This window comes from Lepisosteus platostomus, chromosome 11, assembly GCF_059453375.1.
Source record: "Lepisosteus platostomus isolate fLepPlt1 chromosome 11, fLepPlt1.hap1, whole genome shotgun sequence".
Taxonomy (NCBI): Eukaryota; Metazoa; Chordata; class Actinopteri; order Semionotiformes; family Lepisosteidae; genus Lepisosteus; species Lepisosteus platostomus.
In genome coordinates, this window is record NC_142621.1 from 48305039 (window position 1) to 48317164 (window position 12126).

The window sequence follows — 12126 nt, forward strand, 5'->3', positions numbered from 1 at the left end:
CGGGCACAAACAGCTTCCCTGGCTGTCACTTGTCAGGCGTGTCACTTGTTCAAGTCTCGGCAGCGTTTTCTTGCTGTTTTTAGTTTTCCCTGGGACTGTACATCCATCCATTTTCTAATTGCTCCTTCCAGTGCAGGGCTGAGGCGGGTCAGAGACTATCCAGGCACAGGGTCCAGAACCCATCGCTGGACACACGCAGACACACAGGCACGAGTAGAAGGTACATTTCTCAGTCACCATAACTATATTAAGCATGAATGTAGCATCGGCATTTCTGCTGTTTGCATGTTTTGCATCCAGCTTGGATGCGATTGTAAGTGTCTTGACGACTCGTCTGGCCAGAGGGACCCCTGTCATCCTCCACTGAAGAGCTGCCGCACCTGCGCGACACGCTGAAACCGCGCAAGACGAACCTGTGGAGGCGCCGCTTGAGAGAGAGAGAGAGAGCGAATCAGGAACACCGCTGCGGACACACTGCAGACACAGCCTCGCTGCTCGCGCGCCGTACCCGCGGATCTCGCCCTCGCGAGCGCAGGTCGCGCGCACCGGCTGGACCCGCAGCCCCGCGCGCAGGCGGCCCGGCAGAGGACAGTCGCAGTCTCGCCGCGCAGGTGTGCAGGTAAGACCTCCACGCAGCCGCTCCCGGTGAGCTCTGGCGGATAGGCTGTCCTTCGCACGCTTTAAATATATATATATAGCGATCAGAACAACTGGAATGACGTGTAGAGTAAAAAAGTCATCTTAAGTCTCGGGTATAAAAGTATTTTTTCATGTCACGCACAGTCGAGCCTATGTAGTGATTCCAGACAACCAGTCTGCTCTCTCGGTCTTGTTTATAGTACCTTTAAAATGCGTTGTTATTCGAGATCACGGACTGGAGCCCATAACAGCGAGGGGCGGCCTAATGTAGTCATTTTTAAACGCATTATAGCCCATTTGATGTTTTGTTTTATTCGTCTTGAAGTTTTTCTTGCCTAAGGGTAAAAAAAAAAAAGAGTATCGTAACTCGTAAAAAGAGTAATCGCCTCTTCTGCGTTGCCAGGTTTGCGCTTCGGGAGCTCCAGTTAAGTTTCGTTTTCGTTTCCGGCTTGCCTCCGCCCGGCCTCTGCAGGTTTCGCCCGTGACGCACCCGTGACGCGCTCGCCTCCACCACCCCACCCGCGCGCTGACATGGCGTCGCCCCTGCTGAGCCTCGCGGAGGAGCTCATGTGCAGCATCTGCCTGAGCACGTTCGACAGCCCCGTGACCACCCCGTGCGGCCACAACTTCTGCCGGGGCTGCCTGGAGGCCACCTGGCAGGAGAGCCAGCAGGTGGCGCTGGGCTACAACTGCCCGCAGTGCCGCACCCACTTCTACACCAAGCCGGAGCTGCGCAAGAACACCGTGCTGAGCACCGTGGTGGACACCTTCACCAGGGCCCAGCCGGCCGCCGGCCCCGGGGACGAGCCGGAGGAGGGGGACGAGCCGGAGCCGGAGCCGGAGTCCGTGCTCTGCGACACCTGCCTGCAGGCCCGCGCCTGCAACACCTGCCTCACCTGCATGGCCTCCTTCTGCCCCGAGCACGTGCGGCCCCACCAGGAGAGCCCCGCCTTCCAGGCGCACCAGCTGGGCGCGCCGCTGGCCGACCTGCAGGAGCGCCTCTGCGCCGAGCACTGCAAGCTGCTGGAGTTCTTCTGCCTGCAGCACCGCCGCGCCATCTGCAGCCTCTGCCTGCAGCTCACGCACAAGCCCTGCCGCTTCTCCACGCCGCAGGAGCAGCGGGCGGAGCAGGAGGTACGGTCCCGCGCCCCCCGCCGGAGCCCCCCGCGCCTCCTCCTCCTCCTCCTCCTCCTCCTCCTCACCGCGCCCTGTCTCCTGCTTCACAGGCGAAGCTGACGGAGAAGCTGACTCTGCTGAATGAGAAGATCGAGAAGACCCAGACCGTCGTTTCACAGATGAAGGAGCAGCAGAGCTCTGTCCGGGTGAGTGTGACTGAGGACAGGGGACAGGGGACAGGGGGGAGAGGGCAGAGAGCAGAGGACAGGGGGCAGAGGGCAGGGGGCAGAGGGGAGAGAACAGAGGGCAGGGGGGAGAGAACAGAGGGCAGGGGGGAGAGGTCAGGGGGCAGGGGGGAGAGAACAGAGGGCAGGGGGGAGAGGGCAGGGGGGAGAGAACAGAGGGCAGGGGGCAGAGGACAGGGGGCAGAGGGGAGAGGACAGGGGCAGATTTTGATGCAGTAACACCTTGTTTAATACTGTCAAGTTGCCACAGTGCAGAGGAAGAGTATACAGGCTACAGCTGACAGCCGGACTCTGTCTCCACTGGCTCTGCTGGACTGTGAGCCTGTGGGGCGGCTGGTGCTCAGTCACTGTCCAGCCAAGCTCGGCGTTTCTCTTCGACAGCCTCAGCCCCTCTACCGCTCGAACCCTGCCGCTCAGTGACGAGACCTAGAGAACATTCTGGACTCCGGCCGTCAGGGCCTGGAATCCCACTGTACTGTATCAGTCCCAGACCAGTTTTCACTGAAGTCATTGGATATACTGTATATTCACGCCGCCCAGGAGGTTGGTCTTGGAGAGCACACGAGGGTGGTGCTCGGCCGTGACTCAGCCTGCACGACGGTGCGTGACTCATCTCCCTAGAGACCAGTTTCAGGAGGATGTTTCTGAGCCGTTTCTAGGGTGCAGGTGATAAACAATCCTGCTCCCTGCCTGCAGACGTGTACGTGGCAGAGAGGTGTGCCGATGTTACAGGAGTGTCCTGCCATGAGCTGGATACTGTACACATCCTTCTCGCCCGCCACCTGCGGCCCCTCGTCCTTAGATTGTCCCCCTGGCTGACAGCCCACCAAGCTCTCTGAGCACCTTTGAATTTTTGAGTCGAATCCCCTCTTGCTCAAGCCCGAATAAATTCAGTTACAAATTCAAATCATGTTATTTCTCAATGCAGAGCTGCTTAAAGACACCGAGAGAAGATCAGAAAGATTCGGCAAGTCTTGCTTGTTTGGCTGCGAGTGGCTCACTGCTCCCTGGGTCTCGTCCACCTGCTTCCTGAAGGGCCCCAGGGGCCGGGGAGTCCCAGACACCTGCAGTCCCCTCCGCTCTCAGGCCCTGCCTTGCTCGCTATGACCAAGCTTTTCCTCTCTCTGTCGGCTTCTCCTGGTGTCCAGGAGTCCGCGGAGTCCAGGAAGAAGGTCCTGGCGGAGCTGTACCGGCAGATGAAGGAGATGCTGGAGAAGGACGAGCGAGAGGCCCTGAGGGCTGTGGATCACGAGCAGGAAGGCGCCCAGACCCGCATCCTGGGCCTGATGCAGAGGATGAGCATGAACGTGGAGGAGATGGCCAGCACCAAGGGCCGCGTGGAGGCCCTGCTGGCACAGAAGCACAAGATCAGCTTCCTGCAGGTGGGGCCGCCAGCCTCGTGCCACTGGCTTTACAGCACTGCGTCTGGAGATCCTGCACGGCAATTTGAACTGAGAAATTGTAAACATCTAACAGCAACGATAGTAAATATATATGCGTGTTGAAAAGGCGTTTCATTCAGATGACTGATGTGTTCAAAAGAGGGTGATTTGAAATGATTTCATCCTGCTAGAAGCAGCCCGTGGAAAGAGCCGTGAAATTTAGAAAACTGCAACGCAGAACTACAGGAATTATTATCCCAGATTCTCTGGCTCCTTATTGCTCCCACTTCCAGGCCCAGCCCATCCCCCCCGTCTCGCCCTGTGCTATCTGGAAGAGGCGCCTGTGTTTGATTGTTTGCTCAGTTTATTGTTGTTCTATTTCAGACTATGGTGGAACTGCCCAAAGTCGTGACCTTTAACCCCTACACACCCCGGATCCACATCGACTCGAAGCAGGTGCTGTCCTGCCAGACGGCCGCGGCGGCGCTGAAGCACTTCCTGGGTGACCTGCTGGAGCAGCCAGTGGAGGGCCGACCCCAGCTGCTGAGGCCAGGTCTGCAGGAGCGCAGAGCCCCGATCCGCACGGCTGGAGTGGGGAACCCCTCCCTTCCTCTGGGGGGGGGTGGGGGGGGACAGCACTGAATTGATCTTTTGACTTGTTTTTTATGCGCAGTTTTAACTTCTACTTTTTTTAATGTCTTAGACAAACCAGGGAGTGACGATACCTCATCTGATACAGGTGAGTTCTAACAACCGAAACATCTCATAATAAATGTTTATGTCATCTAAAAACCAAAAGCGAACTTCTGTCTGGTGGAACACACATTTCCACACCCTGGGCTCCTGCCATGAGAGCTCACCGTGCGGACTGCGGCGTGCCGGTGCTCTCAGAGACACTCACCGCTGACCTGTTTCTCCGCAGGGAAACAGCCGAGCAAGCCTGCACCAGGGGACCCAGGTGAGAGTCTGGACTGAGCTCTGAGGTCAGGATCATGTCTGTGCAAAGACTCCAGGCAGCTCAGCAGCTTCGCTACTGTTAATATAAGACTGGGCCTCCAATCCACTGCCCTTCCCTCAGTGCTGCTCGGCTGAGAAGGGCCACAGGTCGAGAAGCCCTGACAGCCAGCTTGTGGCTCAGATCATGGCAATACTGCTGCTCTTCTAGGGACTGTCTGGGATGTGCTTTTTTCTGTACTGATTCACTCCGATAAAGCTCAGGAAGCAACATCTCTGTTTTTAATGAATTTTATTCCCCATGCCTGCAAGAACAGATCTGCAGATAGAGAAACAACGTTAAAAAGTCTGTTGTAGGCGGAGCTGATCACACTTCATTGCAGAACTCAGAGTTATTTACTTTGCTATTTTTTATATTTTCTTTAGATGCAAATCCCACACCAATCAAAGGTCCAAAGAAAGTCAAACCAGGAAAGAAACCCCCACCAAGTAAGTCTCACTCCCAGTCACTCCCGACACATGACTCCCAGTTTCACCCCCAATCAATCCTGAGACACACGGCTCCCCAGTCTCACTCCAGTCAAACTCCAGTCTCACTCCTGACACACGACCAAGTTTTACTCCAAAACTGAAATAATTTTCCATCTTGCGCACCCCAGTGTGGAAGTTGTATCTTCCTTATAAGCATCATCCCAGTGAGGCCCTGCAGCCTCTGTCCAGGGCCCTGTCCTTTCACTCTGCCAGCACCACAGCTGCATAGTGGAGGAAACCTGGCTCCTGTCTGACCTTCCACAGACTCGGCTCAGCTCTCTCTCCCTCTTTCCTGCAGCAAAGATCCAGGAACCCAGCAAAACCCCACTGCCGCCGCGCCCCAAAGAGAGTAAGTTCACCCTCGGCCCTGTCCGAGAAACTCTCACCGTACACATTCGGAAGAAGACACATAAATCCAAGATGGACCTACGTTTCTTTTTCATCGATTCTGTCTGCATGATTGTGCAGTTCACTGTCCAGGACAGGAGGGGCAGCTGTTTGTGAACAGTTTCAGACTGGAAATCTGCAAACACACACAGAGCACCGACACGCCTCAACAGATCTCCCCATGTGAGAGCAGAGCCACAGCTGTGTCTGTTCGGCAGGAGTAGTGTCGTACCTTGGTTAATATCTCCGTTTCCTTTTGTTTTTGAGAAATGCCCCAAAAAACACCGACTCCTGTCCCAGGACCTCCTCCTCTGCTGGTGGGAAACGACTCTCTGAAAGGTAACCCTCGCGGATCCTTCAGGAAACAGGTTGACGGTATTCTGGGAACAGAGCATGCGGAAGGGCAGGTCTTGCTTGTAGCCCCATTCACGACCCCTGGGACAGAATCAGCTGACGCACAGAGAGACGCTGTCAGGGTGGGGTCTCTGCGAGTTGCACTGTAAACAGGGGATAGGGCCTTGGGCACTCCCCCGCCCCAGAGCACCACTGCCCACGGGCTGGCTGCACGCCACTCCTTCCTGCAGGCACTATCACTGGAGGAGCAGCCACTGTGTGCACTTTCATTTCTAAACCTATTGTCATTCGCTTTCGTTTTCTCCTGCTGGCACCACCAGCACACTCACTTTCTGGCGCGCAGACCACCCGAACGATAACATGCGGCAGCATGGTGTCGCGCAGGCTGATGATGTCATCAATGTTAGACGTTACGACCGAACGCCGGGACACGAAAATAATATACAAAACAGTAATACAATTATGGGGACGGCTGTCGCAAGTGCGAGTGGTTGTAAGTCGAGGACTACCTGTATATAGAACATGCATGTGATATAAATCACAGTAAACACTTACCCCCGTCTGCACTGTCCTCCTCTGCAGATTATTTGACGAAGGACCCTCCACTCAGCAACCCTGTAGCTGCCCGGAGAAGCGATCTTCTGCAGCGTAAGTTGATTTTTTTCCCCATTTACACATTACATACTCCCCTAAACGATGACACCAAAAACATTTCTGTAGATTTGGACTAAAATTTGAAGAAGCAGATTTTATTTATGTTCAATTAATGTTTGTATAGTAAGAACGACCTCAGATTTAGCCAATCACCACTCCCGCCAGCTCATTTCTTTGACAACATGTTGACAGCGATCTTTGTAACTAGCTAATCTGCAAGGCGCCCTAAATTCTCATTAGGAATTTAATCCAAGGGCTGAATGAGGTAGACAGATTCACCCCTGACCTCTGACCCCTGACCCGGGTTCCCTCAGCGCTGCCAGAGGTCATGAGGTTTGCCTTCTCCTGCTTCTCCCAGATGCCACGGTTCTCACCCTGGACCTCAGGACTGCCCACCGGCGGCTCGTCCTGTCGGAGAACTTCACCCGGGCCGCAGTGTCGGAGGAGCAGACCTCGTACCCCGACAGCCCGGCCCGCTTCTCCATGTGCTCGCAGGTGCTCTGCTTTAAGGGCTTCTCCCGCGGGCGCCACTACTGGGAGGTCAAGCTGACCAGCAGCAACTTCTGCGCCGTGGGCCTGGCCTACAACAGCATCGCCCGCAAGGGCCCGTCCAGCAGGCTGGGCCGCAACAAGCAGTCCTGGTGCCTGGAGTGGTTCAACGTCAAGCTGTCGGCCTGGCACGACAGCGCCGAGACCGTGCTGTTCAACCCCAGCCCCAGCCGCGTGGGCGTGCTGCTGGACTGCGACGAGGGCACCGCCACCTTCTACAACGTGGCCGACCGCGCCTACCCCATCCACACCTTCACCGCCAGCTTCACCGAGGCCGTGTACCCTGCCTTCTGGCTCTTCTCCAGCGGCACCACCCTCACGCTCTGCAAGCTGGCCATCTGAGCCAGCAGGGCGGCGCTCTCGCCCGCGGAGGAGGGCGTCCCGGCTACGGCAGGTCGTATGTCCTGACGAACACCGGCACGTAGACACCGGGGTCTCCAGCTCGCTTCCTGGAGGCCTCTGCGTCTCCCGGGCTCCCTTCCTCCGCCATTAGTGATCACAGCAGTGGTAATTATTTAATTGGCTGCATCACTGCGACACTTCTTACCACACTGAAGTATTTGACAGCCAACCATCCCTTTGGCAAAGTGTGTAAATCGGTAAAAGACCTGAGCTAAAATCCTTTATCTGCTCCAGTCACTAACTAGACTAATTTACAGTATACTCACACACTTATTAAAAAGTTGTAATTATACAGTATCTTAATTTGTTGCTTAACAAACAATGTATTGAGGGGTTTTTAGTTCTAACAGACACGTTTCCTCTTCGGACCTGCATGATGCTTAAAAGAGCTGACTGGCAGCACGTGCTGACTTACCTGCTGCGCTCCATCAGATACATTTATTTTAGTTTTTGTAATGTGCGTCTGTCTAAAACACAGGCCACGCCGCACGGATCTCACTTCTCACAGGAGAGCGACTGATAGTTCAGGAACCGCAGGTGGAAAAAGAACGTGTCCAGAAGTTCTCTTGAGGACCCCTGTTCATGGCTCCCCTGTCATGAATGAACTTTTTAAACGACTTCAGCACATGGGAGAAATCCGATCGCATGTGTGCAGCTCTCTCTGTGAAGTGCAGGTTTGGACCAGGTGGTTTGGAGGGGCTTGCCCGTCGCATGGCGATGTGGCTGTGTGCCGTGGGGATCGTAGGCAGTAAGAGCCAGCATGTGTGTGGCAGGAGCAGAGAAAATACACTCGGCTAGCTGGAGCGGCCCGATAGCACCTCCCTCCCGAAATAAGCACCTGTGGTTTAATCTGCTCTTTAGTCAAGACAGGTCAATCCAGTCTTGCAGCTTTCACAGCACTGCGGCCTCTGGGAGAAGTAAACCAAGCTTAAAAAGAGCAACAGTGGGTTTTTAAAAAGCAGTATGCATGTGGTTTTGTTTTTAATTAAAATCCATAGTCTTTCTTGAGGCCTGCTTTCTTGCTGTGCAACATTTTTATTAAGTGGAGAGGTGTGACTATTTTATTAATAGTGGTTACTTTAATGAGGGTATTTACAGTAATCTTACAGATGTAGGTGAACTCATAGGTGATCTCGGCGGTCTGGCTGCACTCGCTGGTGATCTCGGCGGTCTGGCTGCACTCGCTGGTGATCTCGGCGGTCTGGCTGCACTCGCTGGTGGTCTGGCTGCACTCGCTGGTGATCTCACAGGTGCCCTTGCACCATTTAGCTCTACCGAAGTTCTGTACAGAGTACAGACAAAGCATTACGCACCAGTGCTGACCCAGAAGCCTGCTAGAGAGACCGTTGAATGGACAGTTTGTAGGTGTCTAATCCGACAGCGGAGACTGGTGTGATATAAGGGTCTCAGACTTGCCTTCCTCTTCCAGAGAACCGCTGCTCACTTTACCTTCTACTCCTGAAGCTCGGGTTAGCTCCTCCTTGGCGTCTGTCTCCACCAAGAGGAGTTCAGGGCGAGAGAGTTTAAAGGAATATGATGAACAGGCAGCATCTCAGTTGACAGATTACAGCTCCAGCTGAAAATAGTCTGGCAGAGGAAAGAGTCAGGTACTGGATACAACAGAATGCCATGGGATTTGGGAAGAAGTGTCTAGAAAAGTAGGAAAACAGTGTTTTATGTCATTCCCACTTTTGTCCTCAGTCCCTTGGGTCAGTAAGAGGCAGACTGACTTCCCACACTCAGGACAACACTGGAAAATCAGTGCATTGTTTCTGAGATGGCATGTATCCAGTTTGACAGACATTAGCTTTATTTTCTAACAGGCTGAGGAACTAAATAAAATGCAGTTCACCACTGTAGTTTCTGAGGCGGCACCAGGCTCAGTCGCATTAAATGATTGTTCTGTGGCTTTTCAAAAAGGTATTTCACCCCATAGGAGAGTCTCGTGTACGTGCGTTCCTGCAGTCAGGCTCGAGAGTTGGGTATACCGCGGGCTCCACTGTCGCCTGCAGAAATAAATGCAGGGAGTCAGTCACCGGGCTATGGCGAGAATCAGCCAGCAGGTGGCGCAGTTGCGAGCCTGCTAGGGTGTATCCCCAGCTCATGTCCTTATGAGTTATAGTGGCAAGCAAGCCCCGTCCTCCCTATACCTAATTACACAACGGGAGACGGACAGACGTGATGTGAATGAGCCCATTAAATGCGGCTGACGCAGTTCTGCGGCTTTTCGGGTCCGTGTCGTGCGAGGCGAGCGGGCGCTGGTGGTGTCGTGCTGGTCGGTACTGTACTGCAGCACAGCGGTCGTCCCCGTGGGAACCCGCCCCGAGCTCCGGTTAACCCAATTACCCCCGTCTGGGGGCGGATTGGCCCCTCGCTGTGGCCTCTGAAGTCATTCCCAGGCCTAAAGAGGCCGTGTTAAAAAAAACGGCTGTCACTTGACTTCTGCGGACGGGAACACAGGCGTTTTGTTTTCCCTCTAATTGCTGTGGCCGTCCTCGGTTGCTTGTTTCGTGCAGACTTAGCCTGAAGCGCCGCAGGGCCCAGTAACACAAACGGCCTCCACAGCATCGGCTTTCTCGCCCACCGCGTTATCGTCGTGACGACACTCGATTCCAATAGTCTTCCAGCATCCCCGGTTCGATGCTGCAGGAGTCGCGCATTGGGAAGAGCGATCTGCCGAGTAGATCTCTGTTTGTGTTGGGGGGGAGTTTGTGTGCACACAAGCCCTCTGTTTTAAATACCCCGCCGCAGGTGTCAAGCTCTCCGTTAGCGCCCTCCGCTGCGTGACTCACGTCGTGCCAGCACTGTCTCCTGGGCTCATGAAGTCGTTCACGTCCATGAAGACGCACCTGCGGCTCCGCGCGGAGCTGTAGCGGTGAGCTCGACCGGAAGTCACGGTCCTCTTCCGCAGCACTTCCTTCTCTCGCGCATGGAGCCTCTTCCCGGCATCTTGCGTGCTGCTCTGATTTCAGACCGGAACGTGTTGGTGTTGTTGTTGTAATTGTTGTTTTGCCAGGCATGAGGGGAACGTGAATTGAATTATCGTCTTCGTGAATTGTGCGTGTACGTGATGATTTAATTAAAATTAAATATATTCTTATGGACACACAATAAATCATTTAAATGTTGGAATGTTCTGGTTTCTTTTTTTCTGCGGTTCCTCGAGTCGTCGTGAGTGGGCTGAGCGCTAGTGCCGCAACACGCTGGAGCGGAGTCGCAGTCCCCTTTTTTCAGACTGGTTATTAAATCTCGGCAACCTAATCAATTAATTGATGGTACAGGGGAAAATGGCATTTCAAATTAGAGCTAAAAGAGCTGTATTCTGCGGTGTGAACCTCACTGAAGGTTTTGTTCCCTCGTTCTGACGCGCAGAGCGTGGCGCTGCAGATGCCTGAACTTTGGTCACTTTCATGATGTCAAGTGGAGGTTTTACGAGTCACTGTGCACATTATACTTTAATCGCGGTTTAAAATGCACGAACAATGCTGATTCTTTCTGATCCCGAAATATAAAAATGGCACTGCAGGTCCCCTTTAAGAACAGATCAGTGGCGACGCTAAACGACAACCGAGTCGAGACTTTCACCCTTCAGACTGGTGTGAGTGCGGATGTTCTTCAGAAGCATCGTGACCCGCCTGCCGTTGGACAAACGCCAGGGAGGAAAACGCAGTAAAATCAGGGCGCCGGAGGAGTCGAAGAGTAAACGGTTTGCAAACGGCAGCGACACGTGGAACGTGATCACTGCACAGCAGAGGCAGATATCCTATATATATATAAATCGCAGAGATATATATCCTATATATAGTTCAGGTGGGTAGCTGCGTCAGCATGCGTAGGCTGCAAAGGAACAAGTAATAGGTTTATTCCATGCTGAAAAAAAAGAAGAGAACAACGTTTCGACCTGAAGAGCCTTCTTCAGGTGTGCGGCCTCACACCTGAAGAAGGCTCCACGGCCGAAACGTTGTGTTCTCTTTCTTCTTTTTTTTCAGCATGGAATAAACCTATTACTTGTTCCTTTGTATCCTATATATAAACCTCTTTGTTTATCACAGCCATTCTGATCGAGTGAAACCAGGCTATTTCCAATAAACCGATTCTCCTTTTAGGAGAAACTTTATTTACATAAAGAAAGATTTGCCTTTGCGCGGAGCAAATAAATCGTCAGATAATTATATAACTTCTCCTTCGTGAAGAAAAGGCAACAAAGGCGCTGGAGCGGAGTCCGGGCCCGCTGCTGAAGCGCTCTTTACAGATTCATGAGCCCCGCTCCGCCGGCGACACAGCCCGCCACAATGGGCGCTGTGTCAGCCGGCGCCTTGTCGCGGTCGGCCATTGTGCGCCGCCTATTCAACCCCAAGTCATTTACACTTTCATTGGCAGCTATTTAGTCCCAATAAAAAGTTCAAGACAGCAATTTGTGAATCCTGCTCAGCCAAGTAGAAGCGCGGGAGAAAAAGAAAGTTATTTTAAAAGTCAATTAATCGTGCTCTGCTGGAGGACTGTGCATTCAGCGGCCCCGAGTCCATCACATCTGCTTGCTCTCTGTTTCCCAGGCCGGCCTTAGATGCTGTAACATGCTAAATAATGGGTTTATTCAGTCTCTCAATTGCACTTTCTATCATAGACACATTTGTATATCATTTTACGGTACATCAATTCCATTTACATAAAAGAGTGGCTATTATCCGCACGAGGGGCCGGGACCAGCCGGCACAAACAGGTCCTCCACTGTTGAGCTGCTTTCTAGCGCCGAACAATTTGCAATTTATTATCCTTTTAAACCACTGCGCACATGATAAAGTCGACAGAACACCTTTTGCCTTCATATATTACTGAGAACAGCTGGTCGCTTTTAACCTCGTTTTTTCCCGCTACTTCTGGTCTCTGTGTGAAAACACCGCTGTGCGGAACCT

The 12126-nt window shown here is 53.3% G+C and overlaps 1 protein-coding gene and 1 long non-coding RNA gene across 5 annotated transcripts; one reads left to right on the forward strand and one right to left on the reverse strand.

The window, feature by feature from the left end:
- The first annotated feature begins 461 nt into the window (after positions 1 to 461).
- trim25 (tripartite motif containing 25) lies at positions 462 to 10341 on the forward strand. 4 transcript variants are annotated; one of them, XR_015925472.1, is made up of 13 exons: positions 463 to 619; positions 1112 to 1773; positions 1866 to 1961; positions 3149 to 3382; positions 3767 to 3935; positions 4086 to 4121; positions 4305 to 4340; positions 4763 to 4825; positions 5166 to 5216; positions 5522 to 5593; positions 6191 to 6256; positions 6621 to 8412; positions 8464 to 10341. XR_015925472.1 is itself a non-coding variant. In XM_088600200.1 (12 exons), exons 2-12 carry the CDS (start codon positions 1171 to 1173, stop codon positions 7151 to 7153), a joined length of 1959 nt encoding a protein of 652 aa, XP_088456326.1. In that variant the 5' UTR covers positions 462 to 619; positions 1112 to 1170; the 3' UTR covers positions 7154 to 10341. The 4 variants fall into 4 exon arrangements, 2 of the variants coding, with proteins under 2 accessions (XP_088456326.1, XP_088456325.1); XR_015925473.1 differs by having other exon boundaries at positions 6621 to 8382; XM_088600200.1 differs by having other exon boundaries at positions 462 to 619; positions 6621 to 10341.
- Positions 5215 to 6296, reverse strand: LOC148652927 (uncharacterized). Its single transcript, XR_015925479.1, has 3 exons — positions 6164 to 6296; positions 5487 to 5634; positions 5215 to 5390 (listed from the first exon to the last, which is right to left on the reverse strand). It is a non-coding gene; the product is annotated as an uncharacterized LOC148652927 (long non-coding RNA).
- Positions 10342 to 12126: the final 1785 nt, after the last annotated feature.